At 46.7% G+C, this 18291-nt stretch overlaps 2 protein-coding genes across 5 annotated transcripts in view; both read right to left on the reverse strand.

The window, feature by feature from the left end:
• Positions 1–1562: 1562 nt before the first annotated feature.
• STC1 (stanniocalcin 1) lies at positions 1563–10513 on the reverse strand. Of its 2 annotated transcripts, XM_090125456.1 has the most exons (5): positions 10082–10513; positions 7813–7955; positions 6844–7055; positions 3212–3429; positions 1563–1777 (listed from the first exon to the last, which is right to left on the reverse strand). In XM_090125456.1, the coding sequence occupies exons 1-5, from the start codon at positions 10197–10199 to the stop codon at positions 1701–1703; spliced, it is 768 nt and encodes a 255-aa protein (XP_089981582.1). In that variant the 5' UTR covers positions 10200–10513; the 3' UTR covers positions 1563–1700. The 2 variants fall into 2 exon arrangements, with proteins under 2 accessions (XP_089981582.1, XP_031463866.2); XM_031608006.2 differs by having other exon boundaries at positions 1569–3429; positions 10082–10512.
• A 3356-nt stretch (positions 10514–13869) lies between these two features.
• LOC149914823 (uncharacterized) overlaps positions 13870–18291 on the reverse strand; it is a 143581-nt gene continuing 139159 nt past the window's right edge. Inside the window, exons 3-5 of one of the 3 annotated variants that reach the window (XM_090125672.1) lie at positions 15447–15523; positions 14607–14666; positions 13870–14433 (exon numbers count right to left, since the gene is read on the reverse strand). In XM_090125672.1, coding sequence (XP_089981798.1) covers positions 14332–14433; positions 14607–14666; positions 15447–15523 — 239 coding nt within the window. In that variant the 3' untranslated portion in view covers positions 13870–14331. Of the gene's footprint in view, positions 14667–15446; positions 15524–18291 lie in introns of all 3 variants that reach the window. The other 2 variants (XR_016460191.1, XR_016460192.1) reach the window with 2 other exon arrangements.

Genomic DNA, 18291 nt, shown 5'->3' on the forward strand with positions numbered 1-18291 from the left:
CAGAAAAACTCCTTAAATTCGACATTTTATTTCATTGCAGAAGAAAATCCAACATAGGCCTCATTATGTTATGCATCTTCAATTATAAAAATAAGCAAAGAAAATAACTTGCATCTTTCTCATTACTATGATATGTTTCAAATAACCTTTATATGAACACACTGAGCTTTAAAAATGTAATTTAAACAATAAATAATGACATATACCAGATATGCTCACTGTTTATTCCAGTACTCAGCAAAAAAAAAAAAAACAAAAACAAAAAACCAAAACTCTCTCCCCCTTCTAAGTATCTTTAAATTATAAATACATAATGCAAATTTATAATGGCACAAAACATCTAAAGTGCAAACAAATCACAATGAGAATCATGCAAACATTTCTAGATAAGCCCCTCCCCGCCTCCGAGAGAAATCATTTCTGCAGTGAACGCAAGATTAAAAAAATAAAGCATCAGAGATTAAATAAAGAGTGAAATAGCTGGACTTACTGTTGAGAATCATTCCCCATCTCCAGGGGGATTTCTCTCACCTAATTCAGACCATCCCCATGGGGCACCGTTCCCAGTCGATGGGAAGTGCCACCATGTCCCCCTCTGCTGATAAGGGAGAGTTTAAGTGACCAGCTTAGGCTAAAAGTTTGGCAAGGTGAACCCCAAGTCTTTGGATTTTACAGCTCTGTGCTTGCAGCTTCCTCACTGAATCATTAATGTTGGAAAGACCACTAAGACCATCTAGTCCAACCACCAACCCATGCCTGTTGGCATGGTCAAACAAGCTTAGGTTCCCACTGAAAAAAAAAGTGAGGAGAACCCAAAAAGATGGGGCTTGGGCTCCTGCTCCCCAACCTTAAGTCAACTTCGTAAAGCTTTGGGTTTTCATAGAAGTGCTGCACAAAGCAGCAGAGAAGCCAACTGCCACCAGAGCATCTAGACGAGCTCATTGAGCTCTACTGGCATCAGCCTATGGGGAACTCAGCTGGGAGCTGCTTCCTATTGCCCAGAGCCGTCCTGTTGGGACACTCCAACCAAGTGATATCTTTTTGGAGCAACTGCCTCCCCCAGAATACATGCACTCAATGCACAGCCCCAGCAGATCTCCCAGTTTTCTAACATTCCTAATGGTGCAATGCTGCACAGCTCACAGCCCCGGGGCCAGATCTTCAGCAAAAGTCAAACTTTTAGGGTCATGATGTTCAAAGGGACTTTGGTTTTCACCTTGCAAAACTTTACGGTGTCGGACTCTATATACACCTGACTTTAAGAACGAGCAATATTGCATCTTGTTTGTCCTGGACTGCACGATTCTGAGTACTCAAAAACAAAACAAAACGAAAACCCCAACCCTCTACCGTCAGCAACATTTTTTGCTGCTTACAATTTCATGACAGCACTTTTGGGCTACATTTAATGAAGACAGCAGTATGAGCAATGCTGCCACTGCATCTGGTTTCAATATATTAGCAGCAAGTTATTGTTTAAAGGCTTTGTGGTTTGAAAAAAAAAAAAAAAGAAAAAGAAAAAAAAAAAAAGAGGAAAAAAAAAAAAAAGTTATATTGCTTTAGATTTTCGAAAAGAAAAAAAAAATAGATACCTCCTTTCTTAGCTCTCTAACTAGTTGAGCAAGAGTCATCCACGCCGCAGACAGGCTCCAGCGGGACAGAGTTTGGAGCTGGCCGTGCTGATCGCGTGCCACAAAGGGCTACTGTGCAGAGAGCGGCGTCGGGGGAAGGCCCCCATCCGCGGCCGTGGGACCGGCCCTGGTCCTGTTTGCGGAGGCTGCGGGAGAGATGGGTGGGAGGAAAGGCAGGTCTGAGAGCTTCATGCATGCGCCTTGCTTTGCTGCAGGAGCTTATGATATTTTTTCTCCGGATTTCTCTTTTCCTGCCTTTCCCCAGAACTGGCCTTTTCTATGGGAAGTTTTGCCTTTGGGATCCCAAAGAACCGCCTGGCGTTCCCCCCAGCAGCTCTCCAGCAGCCTTGGGTACAGCTATGGCCACTCTGAGCTCGTTTTGCTTTTCTCTTCCCCATTTCACCTACGAAGAGAGGTTTGTTTCTGGCCAAACGTTTTCTCTCTTCTGTTATAAAAAGGCCACAGAGTAGAAGGTGAATTCTTGAATATGACAGAGATACTATTTCCAGGAAAAAAAAAGAATAGCTAACTTACAAAACTAAGTTTATGCAATAAAGTTATTATATTCTGCTCCTGTCGAGCAGACTCTCATGGAATTTATGTACAGTACATGACAGATTTTAAAACTATTTATACCACAGTTAGAGCAAGACCTTTAATACTCTTGTCTTAAGACAGGGTTTGTTTTTGTTAACTTCTCTTAAAGCTTTAGACAGTTAAATACAGTACATAGATGTTAGCTTTTAAATACAATGCAATATTATGTAACCTTCTGACTAGCTTTAACCATAGACTGGCACCGCTTTTAATCATTTCCGTAGTACAAAATGTTCCTTTCCTGATTTGCTGTGTGTCGGGGGAGTAGGGAGGGTCATTTGGGCTCATTTTGCACTGTGGTGCCAGGTCATGGTAATGAGAATCACCCACAGCTGGTGAGTTTGGAAAACCAACCAACGGGTTCGTAAACCAACGAGTTAACGGAGCTGTGTTGGAAGAATTAGGACTGCATGACGCTAAGAGACCAGGAATATGACATTCATATTCGTCCATGGCCAGCACAGATTCATAACACGAATTCCACTGACATCATTAGGATGTGCAATAGTTGTTAGTGCATCTATCATCGCCTACCAGCTTGCTACGAGCGAGAATCAGCGATTCTCCTGGGTGCCAAATCTTCAGACCTCAACGGTGTTAGTGCTACAGTACTTTAGGGTTTGGTGTCTGAAGGCCTGACTGCTGCATGGTTCTACTTAAGACTAGGATTGTTTGGGATCACTTTTTGTGGGGAAGAAAAGAGGGATGGAGACATTTTGACGGCGGGAAAGCTGAGACACTGAACACAGACCCATGCAAAAGTTGGTTGGAGAGGAATAGAAAATATTAATGACTAAATCTAAAACCAGTTCCTAGTTGTTATTAAAACTAGCTACAGTACACTTGGTTTGGGTGCGTTACTCTTCTAGAAGAGAGACTTCAGCTTTGGTAGTGCTTAGCATCCCTTACACCCATCGCGCGGCCGAGGCGTTACGCGCTTTCGGCAGAGCTGCGCTTGGCGTGGGCTGGGCTGGACCCCTCACCTCGGAGGTTCCTGAAGTAGAGTTTGAGCTTCTGCGGCTCGGTGATGCGTCTCCTGGCGAAGTCCGTGCGCGGGTGGCCCTGGGCGCAGTGGTCTGTTTGCAGCAGGTGGAAGAGGCTCGCCATGTTGGGTCCGATCTTCTCCATCAAGCTGTCCTTGATGGTGCTCACAGTCTCTTCGTCGCACTCCAGCAAGCTTCTCACCAGCTTGTTGTAATACCTGCAGGACAGACACCGCTACTCAGTCTCCCAGCGTGACCATAGGAATGAGGCGTGAGCTGATCCCAAGCCAACAGCACTGCCCATGCAGCAAGGCTACGGAAATCAGAGTTTTAAGTCGTTCAGGATATGTTCATAGAAACACAGAGGCTGGAATCATAGAATCACAGAATCATAGAATCATAGAATCATAGGATGGCTTGGGTTGGAAGGGACAACAAGGTTCATCAAGTTTCAACCCTCCTGCCACATGCAAGGTTCCCAGCCACTAGATCAAGTGCTAGATCAGGTTGCTCAAGGCCCCATCCAAGCTGGCCTTAAACACCTCCAGGGACAGGGCATCCACAACCTTTCTGGATGATCTGTTCCAGCACCCCACTGGAGTGGTTCAGGATGTGTTCATAGAGTCAGAGAGGTAGAAAAAGAGTTTAAGATCATAGAATCACAGAAGCTTTTGAGTTGAAAGAGACCCTTAAAGGGCCCCCCCTGCGTTAAATAGGGACAGCCACAGCTCCATTAGTGCTCAGACCCCTGTCAGCCTGACCTTAGCTGTCTGCAGGGATGGGGCATCCACCCTGAGGAATTAAGTCAGTGTAACTGGCTTAAGCACGTGTTTTATTCTGCTCAATACCTCAAGCTTCTGAAGATTTAGGAAGAAAAATAATGGCTTCTTTCTAATAGGCAGACACAGCCAGGGTGGCCCTTCCTACAAAAGAATCCATCCCTGTGCTTCCCAGAACCTCTGAGCAGCTCTGGCCCCATCCCCTTTTCTCCTCCCTTCCCTTCCATGCAGAGAAGGACTAGAGGAGGGAGAAGCAGCTCAGCTCAGAGTCTGACAGATGTGTGCACTCCCTGGGGACAGATCTTTAGGACATACAGCTGCCACTTGCAGTGTGCTTTAAATCACACGTGGGGACCTTCTGCTTTTCCCTGTAGCATGCTTGCCTACTGCTGCTATCTCAGCCCCAAGCACACGTTCTTTGCAGGAGGAGGGAGCCAGGAAATTGTGCTGATTTGTTTCCCCAGCACTGCTTGAGCCGAGTGGAGCATGGAGCCATGGCAGCATACAGCCCTGCGTGCACCTCATGCATCATCCTCCTACAGGCAGAAAGTTGGGAAAAGAGGGGCAGTCCCATATGTTCTGGGCCACTTCTGCCTGAAGGGACAACGGGGAACTTATTTTAAGCCTTTAAGGTCACTGTGACATTTTTCCACGGGAGCAGAGAAGAGAATAACCTGCAGGAGGAGGAGGGGAAGGAAGAGGGAAATGGGACTTTGCATTCAAGCTCCTTTCCTTGCGCTCAGCTCTGCCCTTTAGAGCTGTCAGTGGAGGTCAGGTGAGGTTAAATTTCTCCTGCACTCGAAGTACAAAAGAGCATGGCAGTACTGCCACTGGATTCATGCATGTGCATGGTGAATGTGTCTGTGCAAACCATGCAAGAACAGATCCTACCCACTGCCCAGCACCATGCAATCACATCAGAGTGCTTTCCACTGCTGGAGCTGCAACCTGGCGGCTGCTGATACCTCTCTAGACTGAAAGCAAAGGCAGCAAGGCTTTCCTCTGCCCATGCCATGAGATTAAATCACAGGAAGATGCTATGACCTTTAACTACTTCCTCCTGGTGTCCCAGGCCAAGTGGCACATTCTTATTCTGACGCTATGTTGGGACAGGGGCTGGGAAAGCAGGATGCTTTAGGAGACCTTCATGTAAACTATTAGCTGGGAAATCCTGCTGCTTTTGTTACTCAACATGTCATAATATCCTTTGGCTTTGAGGCGGGCTGGCGGCGGTGGGGGAGGCGTTCCCTCAGCCTGGGGACAGAGCAGCTCTGCGTTAGGCATGGGAGGAACATCCCAAACACATGCAGCACCACTGTTGCTCCCTCTATGGTCCTTGTCCCTACGTCCCCCTTTGCCCCATTGCCCTGAAGCCCTGCTATCCCTGGTGCAAACTGCAAAATGCTGCTGCTCTACATCCGAACCCACATTTATTTGGGGGAAGAAAGGAGAAAAAGCCACACTGGAGCTCCTGGCTTGGTGGACAATGAGTTCGGTCACTTATCAACTCCCTCCTTGCTGGAGGAATTGCCTTCCCCAGTGTATGATTTTCTGGATATCTACAATGCAGTTTTCAGTGACAAGTTCACCCTGGACAGAGATGAAACACCTATATATCATCATCCCACCTGTGCTCACATAGGTCTGAAGGCTTAGTATGCTTCTCGATGAAGTCAAACTGCCAGCCCAGAGGAGCTCCAGCAGCCAGCCAACACGTTACATTGCAGCTCGGTCTGTTTGCACTCAAATTCTAAGAGCATATTTACTCAAACTGCTCAAAAAGATCCCTTTTATCCCAATCACAAGACTCAGCACTGATTGTTCCAGGATTTAGAGGAAGAAATCCCTGCCCTTGCAGCGTGACTGCGCAGACTGCAGCAGCTCCCTGAAGCCTCTCTCTGTCCCTTGTCCTTGGAGATGGGGACAGGTCAGGTCTGTGCTCAGATAAAGCACAGAGAGCAGCGTGACGTGGCCATTCCTGCAGGCAGCCCTTGCTAGCAAGGAGGAACAGGGGTGAAACAACCCTAAAAGAGACCATTAGGAACACCAGACTATCTCTAGAATATGCTCTACTGGCTCATGCCACAATAAGGTTATAGAATCTGTTCACTGGTTCCCTTTCAGCCTTCCTAATTCTTCATATCTGGACCTTTATTTGACACCAAGCTCATTTGCAAGGTGCCATAAAACCAAAAAAGAAGAGAATAAAGTTGCAATAGGTTGAGTAGCGCTTATGTGCTCAGTATGATGGACGCTATATTAATCACACTGGATTGGTATTGAAAAGGTCTGTTTGCCTTCTGCATTCAATGAAAAGTCTTCTGCATTCAGACCAAAAGGACCAACATTTAAACCAGCTCCAGGCATTGAAGCAATGTATGTCAATGTCAATTTTACAATTCTCCCATGGAGATGTTTATAAGTGTATTTACCGAAAAGAGAATCAGAAGAATGCTGGTAAAAATTAACAAGGACTTGAAAAGCCACAGCATTACAGAGGCTGAGCTGCATTAGGGCTCTTAAGAACTTACAAACGTGAGGAATCAAGTTGACTTTCTCTATGCTTACCATTTTTGTGTTGGATCGCATGATGGGTTGGGTTGGAAGGGACCTCAAAGATTATAGAACCATAGGATGGGATGGGTTGGAAGAGACCTTGAAGATTATAGAACCATAGGGTGGAATGGGTTGGAAGGGACCTCAAAGATTATAGAACCATAGGGTGGAATGGGTTGGAAGGGACCTCAAAGATTATAGAACCATAAGATGGAATGGATTGGAAGGGACCTTAAATACCGTCCAGTTCCAACTGGATTTTCATGTTGGATTTTGTGTTGCATTCTGGCCACGTACCGGTTTGAGAACTGATTTGGGAGCTGCACGACCTCTGTGATGGCTTCAGGATTCCGCTTTGCAATGCCACACATGTCCAGCTTGCTGTAGCACTCCTCCTGCACTTCGGAGATCATTCTTTGGAACGTGGAGCACCTCCGGATGGCGAGGAACACCTTGGACGTGACCCCGTTGGCGATGCATTTCAAGCTTTCTTTCACAAAAGCTTTTCCCTGCAACAGAAGAAAAACCTTAAAATGCAATAGATTTCATAGAAAGGGGTGTAATAACAAACGCTCTGCTATGGCTGGCTGCTATTAATTACCCTTCCTGCAATTACAGATCTGCTGGAGGCCTCTTAGCAAGCATGGCAGGGAGCTGGACCACAAGTGCTCACTATTATTACAGCGTAGTTAGGAGGCAGAACAGCGAGCTCCTGTTCCCAACAGCTTTAAGCAATGGAAGCACTGGTGTGAGCAGCCCACAGCACTGGGAGTACCAGCACCAGGGATGGACCTAGTCCTGCCCTCCACTCTGTATACCAGGGGCTGGACACATGGGAACACGTACACTTGGGGATGAAAATGATGGAAAAGAACCTTTGGCAGAACCATAGAGCTGTGATATTCTCCTATTCATCCTGCTGCAGCTCTGGAGGGGCTGATCTGGCTGTGCATTCCCAGACCCAGAGACTTCCAATTCAAACCCCAGCCCCGTGCCAGGTCCCACAGTCAGAAGACTCACTTTGTTCAAAGAACGTTTATATTTCCTCCTGAAGAGGAAACTTCGCTCTCCGCCCCACTCAACGCTCCCTGCCAAGTCCTCACACATAGAGTACAGTATGTGGAAAATGTACTGCAGAAAATAGCCCTGAAGGATGCGCTCGTGGCCAAAACCCAATGCTGTGGTTCAGAGGAGCGGCCAAGAAGAACTGCAAGAAAGGAAGGGTTAAGCCTGCACAGAGGAAAGAGAAATGAAGGCGTACCATACCTGAGTGTCAAATTTAGCAGCGCTGTAGAGGAAGGACTTGCAGATGTCATACATTCCATCCGTGTCACACGTGGAGTTCTCCAGGCAGGCAAAGGCCCCACAGCCCACCTGGAGGGCACTGTTCAGGCAGCGAACCACCTCGGCTGTGGAGAGAAGCACAAGGTTAGTGCCCATCACCAATACCAAGCTGTGGGCCGTGGCATGCCCAACTGTTGGCCAACTGTTCCTTGGGATGGGGAGAGAGGGGACAAAGAGAGGCAAAAGGTTCTGCAAAGCAACACAAATCGTGGAACTGAAAACTGAGGAATAGAGCCTTCAACGACCAAAACATTCAGAGGGTTATTGTGGATTAAAAGAGAGGTGGGAGCTGCTGGTCTTTGGGTAGATGGAGACTTGGAGGTCCATCCCAACCTAATTCTCATGGTGTGCACCTACAGCATTACTCAGAGCTCCTGTGGACAAGGGAGAAGCAAGGAGAATGGGCCCCGTGAGGTCATCCCTAGGATCATCACAGAATCATACAGTGACTGAGTTGGAAGGGACCTTAATGATCAGAGAGCCACAGGACTGGTTGGGTTGGAAGGGACCTTAAAGATCATCTACTTCCAATGCCCTGACGTGTTAATTTTCAGTACCACAAAGGACTTGAACAAGGAGCTTGGTTCTATCATGGTACCCAGCAATGCACAAGTGTAGCCAAGAAAGGTTATGCAGCTGAAGATTTGCACAGAGAAGCGACATGTGGGCACAGAAAGTTAAGGCAATGGAGATGACCATGCATAATTAACATCTGTGAGGCAGGAGCCGGTCTGTGCAGAGGGATATCCATGTCATCCCATCTTTTTTAGTGCAGATAGTATGCATTTTAACAATGAATCAGCAGTATTGCCACATGATTGCCCCGAAGTTAGTAGGGATTAACCTTTTTTGGTAAACTGAACATCTGTCCCCTTATGTGTCTGTGCAAGGCATATTCATTACTTTTGCAGATCGTGTTACCAGACATTCTTTAGGAAGAAATGCAAACCCAGAGTCTCCCATCGAGATCCTAGGTGTGGGAAAAGTGAGGGTTTGCATTTAGTGGAAGAGGGCACACCTTACACAGAACTAAGTTGTAGCCTAAAGATGTATCTCATAACCAGGAGAAAATAAAATTAACAAAAATCACCCAATTAACCCCTCCTCACGCTCTGCTCCTGCTTACACGCCTGAAGGGAGAAATATTTGGTAAGATCATCCTCTTCCCAGTTCATAACCTCACCAGTCATTCCCATAATTATGCTTCCACAGGTTCAAATTATAACTTTGCTTTCAGCAGACTTAGTATGCATTAAGCTTTTATTGTTTTAGGCACAGTGCAATAGTGAGACCCTATGTTTCTATAGCAACCAAATACAAAAGGAAATTGAGCAAACACCCTAGTATAATGCTGCAGAGCCTTGCAGATCTAAAATAAGACATCTGTTAATGAGCTCCAAATTAGAGACATAATATCTTTTCAGTATACTTAGAAGAGAGATTTTTAATTTCCATTGTTCAAGACAATGTGTCCAACTTATCTAAGCATCTATAGTGCTCAAAGTGGAGAGACTCCAGTGCTGACTTGCCAGCAATTTTTTTTTCAATCTATTGTAAAAGCAACTTTGCTAAATGTCACAAACGTATTTTTACAGTACCATCTAACTGATAGCAATCAGTTTGTGGAAATAAATGCTGGCGGCGGACAGTTTCTAGGTTACTGCATTCTTCAAAGTCACACATCTCCCCCCCTCTCTGAGCAGACAGATGTTTGGCAGAACAATGGTTCAGCCAAATTTCCACGGATTTTATCAACTTCCTAAAAAGCAAAGAATTTCACCGCAGGGGAGTTGGACTGGATGACCTTTAAGGGTCCCTTCCAACTCAGGAGATTCTGTGGTTCTATGGATTTAAAGTAGAATTGCGACGGGAGAAGAGAGAGATACATGCAAGCAGAAGGGGAAAAAGTGCACAGAACTCATTTAGTAGATGGGGGAGGAGGAGAGAGAATGAATTACATCCTGCAAGCAGAGCACACACCGGTTCCTGACCCAGCTCTGAATGAAGCTATGCACCAACATCATCCTCAACCAACCCCTTACGTTAATGCTTGCTCCTACCAGTTTGTAAGGAAAAGAAAAAACCAAAAACAAATTAGAGGAAAAGATAAAAACAAAAATCAGCAGGAGATACATCTGAAAGAGTGGAACCCATCGGGGCTGAGGCTCAGAGCCCTCCTTCTGGCTGTTACCTGAGTTCTGGGCTGCAACCCTGGGCTTCCTGGGGCTCACAGAGTCATTCTGTTCAGCTTCGTAAGACGCGGACGCACTGATCACCAGCAGCAGCAGCAAACCAGACTTTAGGAGCATTCTCTGACAAGTTTCCGCTAAGTGTGGCTTTTTGGCTTTTTTTTTTTTTTTTTTTTGGTCTATGTGTTCTTCCACTCCGGCTCGAGCAAAGATGTGGAGCTGGATGGGGAATGCAAGGAGCGAGTCCGGGGGTTGGGGGACCGCTGCCCGGCAATGCGTGGTGACCCCTCCGGCTGCGCTCAATGGGGGACCGGGAGCAGCGCTGAGGGCTTTTATAGCCGCCCTTATCGGTCCCCCGCGGGCTGCCGAGCCAATCGCGAGGCGTTGGGCAGAGCCAATGGCAGAGTGGACTCATTCAAAGCCCTCTGAAAACTGCAACTTCACAGGAAGAATATTTTCCAGCCCATTAAAAGTACCTGCCAAACAACGAGCATCAAAAAGTTCATCGGTGGGAAAGGGGAAAGGGGAGAAGGGGGGGGGCGGTGGGGGGGGGGGATGGGAGGGCACTTCCCATGGAGGATTGAGCTCAAGGAAATGACAGCGCGGCCCGAAATCTTCCCCCACTCCTAAAAAGTCACCTGCCCTTTAAGGAAAGATATTTTCCCATCTGTTCGCAGAGATCCCGTGGAAAGAAGGAGGGAGGGGGCTCTGGGCAGCCCCATGGCAGATCCGGGTCCATGGGTGTAGGGAACGGCATCGCCCAGTGCTGTGTGCTCACCCCAACCCCACACCCCCCGCGGCTCACGTAGGCACATGCAAATACCCCAAACCCTGCTCCCCGTGCACAGCGCTCCTTATCTCACACAATTATGTTAATAAAATCACGCGTTCAGCTCAGACCTCAACGAGATCCTATAGAGCTGCTCCTGCTTCGAAGTGAAAGGCTTTCGGGGGGTGTTGGGTGGTTTTCCTCCCCCCCTCGCTCGAATCTGTTCTTCTGATTTCATAACGGGAGGAGGCAGCCTGGTGCCTGAGTTAGGCTTCGTTTTAATGGGCACATAATGAGGATTAGCACACGACAGAACTGATTATCCTATAGCAGAGACAATTTAAGGCTCTGAGTACTTAAGGGATGAAGGTATGAGCAGCAGTCAGGCTGGAAAGAAATCCTGAAGGTGCTCGGAGACAGATTTATAGATAAAAAGTCAGAAATTCCATCCACTTTCAGAAAGTGAAGGGATTTGGATACCAGCTATTATTGATCAGAGAAGAGACGAAATAATCTCATCTCTACAGCGGCAGTGACACGGATCCAACAGATTCCTACACGCATCCATGCATAGAAGTCACATTCAGCTCGGAGGAGCCGACAAAGCAGCCCTGAGTGGAGGTGCAAAAACCCTTTGCCTCATTCATTCATTCCGGTTTATGAACTGCTCAATGGAAAAGCCAATAAGGAAGGAGCAGAAAGGAAAAACCAGGGTTTGACAGCTCTGCTCGTGACAATGGGACCCTCTGGCTCCAAGCGCTGGTGACACTGTTGGTGTCAGCTCCAGTTGGAACAGGAGCAGGAGTGAGGTTGTGCTCCTGCCTTGGGGTCAAAATAACAGCTGGGCCAGATGTTCCAAGAGTGCTCCAAAGGCACTGAAACTGAAGGGTTTCAGGTTTCGGCTCAGCGTTGTGACACTGAGCCAATTTCATTAAATTAAAAAAAAAAAAAAAAAAAGGAAAAAAAACAAAAAACAAAAAACCCAACAAAAACCAGCCCTGCAAAAGCACTGTGGTTTCTCTGTTTAATAGGACCAGTCCAGTTTGCAAGTGAGAATAATCCCATGGGGTTTGATTCTGATTAAATCAAAAGCAACTCTGGCATTGACTTCAATGGGGGATGAATCACCACCCTATCTAAGTCCTATTTGGAGTGGAAGCATTGCATTTTCCACAAAATTGAATTTCAAATTCAAAGCCCGAATCCTCCACCCCTTCACCCCCAAGGTGAACATTCCTCCTGGTCTTTTTTCAGTGTTTTGATCTGAACTGGAATAGTTTGCAAAGCAAAGCAGATACGTACACAAGCACGTATACATCCTGATTGGAGTCCAAGCAACGAAAGAGTTCCTATAGATCCCATAATACCTCCAACACATTTTCTATTCTTTCTCCTATCGTTATTCCAGGGCTGATTGACTCCTTTAGGTCTGTACACGCTGTAGAGTTCGTACCTGCTGTAGATTTTCAAAGCAACCCATCCTGATGATGAATAGCAATAAAAAGAGATGAAACGTAATGGCAACGAGCACTACTACATGCAGAAAAACTTGCTCAAATCTCCAATCTGTGAAGGCAGCGCTTTCCCTACTGCTTTAAGATAGCTGGAAAACAAATTTGGGAGTGAAGGACCCACACTGTGTTGCTGTAGTAGAAAATTATTTGTGTTCTTTAATACAAGAGCGCATTTGCATGGGTTATTTTGCATACTGAGGGCAATGAGGATCGTAAATCCCCATGAAACTTCCATTTTGCCAATGGGGATTGGCTTCTCTCTTGTACTCTGAGCTCCAAGAAGACTTTGGGACACAAGAAGAGTATCTATTATGGAATATTTAAATGTGGAATCTTTTTTATGGAATATCTATTATGGAAGAACATTTTCCTTAAAAGTCTTCCTTCCTCCTATTAATACATGGCCCAGATCTGAGAAATGCCATCAGGAGAGAAAAAGCCCCTCAAAATAATAATGCAAATAAATATTGTAACTACAAAGGTCTGACTCAGCATTTCTAAAGGCTCAGCGTAACCTGCTGGAAGGATTTCCTCCTTCCCCTCCCCTTCAGGATAAACGCTGCTCCAAAGCAGAAGGATTCCTGTTGCAAACCTTTCTTTTCTGCCTGATACATGTAAGGGGGGGGGGAAAAAAAGGGCACTGTTAGTCCTGAGCAGAGCAGCCCCTCCGTGCCGTTCCCATTCAAGAGATCCCATTAAACCAAACACTACTCCCCATTGTACCACCCTTCGCCTATTCCCAAGGTGTTATGATTTTTGTCCGACCTCACAAAGAAACACAAAGGCAGGAGGGAGGAGGTGGAGTTGGGGGGGGGGGGGGGCGGGGGGGGTTGGGGAAGAGCGAAAGACGACGAATAAAAGAGGGGGACCCAAAGCCAATCACCCCCCTCCCTCATCTCCCCCCCCCCCCCCCCCGCTTTGTGCTCAGCTGCCTTTGTGTAACTCGATGCCTGCCCACCTTTCAGCCCCCTCCCCAGCCCGGTCCCATTGCATTCGCTGCGCTCCGGAGGGACGTGAGCAACTGCAGCACCTCGGAGTTATCCACGCTCGGTTGCGTCGGCCCCGCACGTCGGCTGCGAACGGCACGGCGACACTTTGGCACACACGTCCACAGCCACCCCACCCTTTCCTCGCGGCTCGGCCGGCAGCCGGCTCGGTTACGGTGCTCCAGGGGACGGCTGCGGAGCCGCGTCGCGCCGCGCTGAGCATGCGTCCCCTGGTTTAGATGGGATTATTAAAAGGGATTTCCCAATGGAGATGGTGATCAAGCATTGGGATGGCCTTCCTAGGGAAGTGGTAGAGTCCCCATCCCTGGAGGTATTTAAGAGATGTGTGTACGTGGCACTAGTGGATATGGTTTAGTGATGAGACTCAATGGGTCTCCAATGAGACTCTGGTCATCAACTCAGTTGAGTCACTGTCAGTTGGGTTCCCCATCTCTTCAGTGGCCAAACTGAGGCAAAAAAATAACCCACACTGGGCGTTTTTGTGAAAAACACAACTCCACAGCACCCAATTTTTTTTTATTTTTTTTTTACCCCATTCTGGCCACCAACTCAAGCTGATGTTTGGAGTCTCGCTGGAGACCTATGGAGTCCAACTCAAGTTGATGGCTGGAGTTTTTCTGGAGACCTATGGAGTCCAACTCAAGTTGATGGCTGGAGTCTCACTGGAGACCTAAGGAGTCCAACTCAAGTTGATGGCTGGAGTCCCTCTGGAGACCTATGGAGTCCAACTCAAGTTGATGGCTGCAGTCTCACTGGAGACCTATGGAGTCCAACTCAAGTTGATGGCTGGAGTCCCTCTGGAGCCCTATGGAGTCCAGCTCAAGTTGATGATTGGATGAGATGCTCTGGAAGGTCTTCTCCAAACTTAATGATTCTGTGATAATGTGCACTGAACCTCATGGGAAAGGAGCAAACTCCGGGCCTTGACAGCTCGCCAGTGCACATCTTGCCAGACCAGCTCCTCAACAGGTGCACATTAGGCTAACCGCCAAATTCAATATTCGCCCTTCATCTGTGCCATCCTTCTGATGCGTCACTGCATGCTGTCTGGATGCGATTCCTCGCTGCGGAGTTATAAACCAGGAGTAGCTTCAATTACACGGACAGTATAAAAGCAAAGTAAGGGAGAGGCTAAGCAGAACCTTTTAATCTGCTTAGCCCAAATGAATAACCCCGGCTGCACCAGAGTCAGTGATGTCAGAACTTGTTCCAAGAGGCAGGATGCAAGTTGAGTTACCTGGGTGTCTGCCCCAACAAAGCTACTGGGATCCGACTCGTTGGCCTTCGCTCCACAAACCTGGCAGCAAGGAGAACAAAAAAAAAAACACAACAAACCTGCTCGCAATTTTCCTGCTAAACAAAGGGATTTAATAACACTGGTTTATATGCAAAAAGTCAGAATAGGTTTAATTGGGTCGTGACCGCCGTATGTTTAATGTACAATTGCTTAATGCCCAACATAAGGTTGCAACTATTGTCTTGTGCTGCATTTGGGTTAATTGTTAAAGCAAGTTAAGGGTGTTCTCATGTTGCTGTACTACATGATTTATTCACTCCACACAATTTGATTTTTTTAATAAAAGCAATTATGTATTTTAGTATATCTCTGCTAGGCTTGTTTTATATCTTGTAAACGCAGTATGTACGATGAAAAGCGATTAATAATAATAACCCAGCATTACTTATAATCCCATTCTCTAAATCCCAACTGCCTGTTTCAATGGGATTTTGATTAAGCCCGGATGTGCACTATGCATTAGAAATTAAGAACTTTCAGCACTCAATTCGCAATACCTGGCTGCGATGTGGCCACTGGAAGTACCCCTCAATGGAAGGTAAAACCAACCCCCTGGCTGCACTGCAGACAGCTTTCCTCCACTATTACCACGTGCCCATGGCCACCAGCTTGGAGAGAATTCTGAAACAGAGTTAGAGCAATCCTTCCAGCCCTTCATGTTTGCTTTCCTCTCTTGAGCCCAAATTCACAGTTCATTTAGCTGCAGCAAGAGTTAATCCTAACCCTGATTTGAGGGACCCCCACATCTCCATGCAACCCCCATTCTGCCCCAAACCTCACCGTAAGTCCTTCCCCCTCTCCGCTCCACAGCCTGATGACACCAGCAAATATCCAAATAGTTTCTTGCAAAGGCTTGCCTTAACCAGAAAGAGGATCTCTCATTAAAGCATAAAATTAAACACTTCAGAACAAAGATATTGGCACATTAATATGGAGATTCTGCCTCACCCCCCCCCCCCCCTTCATCAAAATGTATTAGCCCTTCATGTGCAATTTGCATTGGAAAGCGTAGGAGCCACATAGCATTAACAGCTGTGAAATTGGTGTCATTCTTAAAGGTTAAAATAAACCCAGCTATTCTCTAAAGCTGCCAAGCATTTCTTTGCAAGATCTATGGCCAGAGCCTTCATGAATCATGAAATTGCTTTTTCTGCATGATCCTTGGGAAGATCTCTCCCCTGTTTACAGGCAGGCAGAAGCAATCCCTGCTCGGCTTCTTGCGGGGTGTCCTCAGCACAAGGTGTGAAATGAGGCAGGCAGGAGTCAGCCAGCAATATACATTTCAATTTGCACAACAGCTTTTTAAAAAATAGGGGAAAAAAAAAAAAGGGAATGACATGGCAGCATTCTCACTTCGCTCTTGAGAAAGTCTCTTGAAACTTTTCTAGTCAATAGTTACTGGAATTTGTTTTGCAAGAGTGTCATTTTGTAGTTTTTATTGCTGTAACAAGTTACAGATCCTAAAGTTGATATATTAAACACGCTGGTTACCCTACTGACAAGAGCATTTAACATGGGAATCATTCTTTCCCCACGATTTTTTCAGAAGCTAGAAAAATTATTCTCATGGAAAAACCATTAATTGCTAAGCCCTAAAGAACACAGTGCTTGTTAAGTAATGGGGAGATGAGTGAGTAGAATATAATTCAAAACATATAGAAGCAAATGGGAAAGACCCTATGGGGATTACGGCCCCAATCTCTGTGCCAGGGATTGACTGGCAGCCAATGCAACCCTAAGGCTGGAGGTCCTTCTGGATTTGGGGCTCATCAGAGCACAGATTGCTGGTTGTTCCTTGTCCCAAATGAAAACCAGGAAGGTTTTCCATATTTTCCCCGAGGTTTCACACGAGCAATAAATTCTGCTCCTTTTAGAGCTGATGGTAAAAGCATGAGCTCAGAGATGGTCTCAAAAGAAGACAACCTCCTACACCTCCACCCAGTGTGAATTCAGTCCCAATGATGGTGTCTCGTTGCCCATGGAGACTTTGAGGGACGTGGTTTAGTAGGCATGAGTGATGGTTGGATCTGATGATCCTGGAGGTCTTTTCCGACCTTAATAGTTCTGGGATTCCATGGGAATGGTAGGGATGGGTTGACGGTTGGACACGATGACCTTAATGGCCTTTTCCAACTTTAATGATTCCATGGTGTTATGATTCACCATTTAACACTTGTTAAGCCACCTGGGGGAAAAGGCAGCACCATGCTCCTCTTTCTTCCCAAAACCATGCAGAGAGGATCGGGGCTGCTTTGCCCACAATTCCCCCATTGCCATGCAAAGTCCTGAGCACAGTGTGACCCCCGTTCACCCAGGAGGTTAAACCCAAGCAGAAACGCAGCTTGTTCCAAACTCCGCTCTGCCTGCAGTGCCTACAATCCTCCCCATCTGCTGCTTTGGATGGCAAAGCCTGAACACTGCTAAATAAGTAGGGCTGTGAAGAGCTGCGCATTGCCTGGCTGAAGTTCATGGGTTGGCCTCCAAGGGAGATGCTAATGAACTCAGCACTCAAACTGGGCATCGAGAAAGGCTGGGCTATGTCAGAAGTAAGCTGGCTTTGAATCACACAATCATTCGTGTTGGAAAAGACCACTAAGATCATCAGGTCCAACTGTCAACCCATCACCACCATCCCCACAGAATCACAGAATTATTAAGTTTGGAAAAGACCATCCAGTCCAACCACCAACTCACCATGGGGCATCCCCAGCCCCTGTCTTCAGCCCTGTGGGCAGGTTCAGTTCCAGCAGTGTTTTATCACTGCACCTCACACCCAGCAAGCAGGAAAAAGAAGCAGAGAGCTCTGAGTAATGCACTGTGGTTTCCAAGCTGATTCCTTCTTTTTTTCTTCCCTTCTCTCCCCCATCCTCTTTTTTTGATCAAAACTGAACTTAAAATAGAAGAGGAAAAGGGCTTGCATAAATATCTGACAGCTGCTTGGAGCTTTCTGCAGTCACCAGGAAAGCAGGGAAGAACCTGAATTTTTAGCTTAGTCAGAGAACCAGCTCCAGCCTGGAGAAGGTGCTACCAAGCAGATGGATGAGTCCTAAAGGAAAGAGACCTGGGGGGCAGAGCAAATGGGAGGGAAAAGGATAAAGGATGCTCAAGGGCAACAACGATGGAAAAGATCTGAGGATGTCCCCTACCTGCAAGGGGAACATGGCAGTCTCACCTCTACCCATTTCCTAAAGGACCACTTTTATGGCTTCAGTTCACTTTTCCCAAATTGTCCCTCTGCCCAGGGATGCTGAACCATCCTGCAGAACCCATCCAACAGCACAAGGCTTCACCCCCAGCCCTTACACAGCACCACAGTGCCCATTTCGGCATCACATCAACTCCTGAACCAGAGATGGGAACAGAGACATCACTAAATGGGACAATCAATTTGCACAGAAGATAACAGCCCGGACTGCAGCACTTTATCTTCTGAGAGAACAATCCCTTTGTAGTCCTAAATTAAGATTTGTCTTCCAGATTGCTGTTGCATCAGATGGGAACTAAAACCAGAGCAGCCACAAATTGATTGTCTTTTCTAATTGTCACTTATCTGGTGTTCAGCCATAGGAATATGCATTTAAAGGCCTTATATGAACTGGGAGTTTGCCCCAGTTCATGTCAGCAC

This window comes from Phasianus colchicus, chromosome 27 (assembly GCF_987193195.1).
Source record: "Phasianus colchicus chromosome 27, bPhaCol1.hap1.1, whole genome shotgun sequence".
NCBI lineage: Eukaryota > Metazoa > Chordata > Aves > Galliformes > Phasianidae > Phasianus > Phasianus colchicus.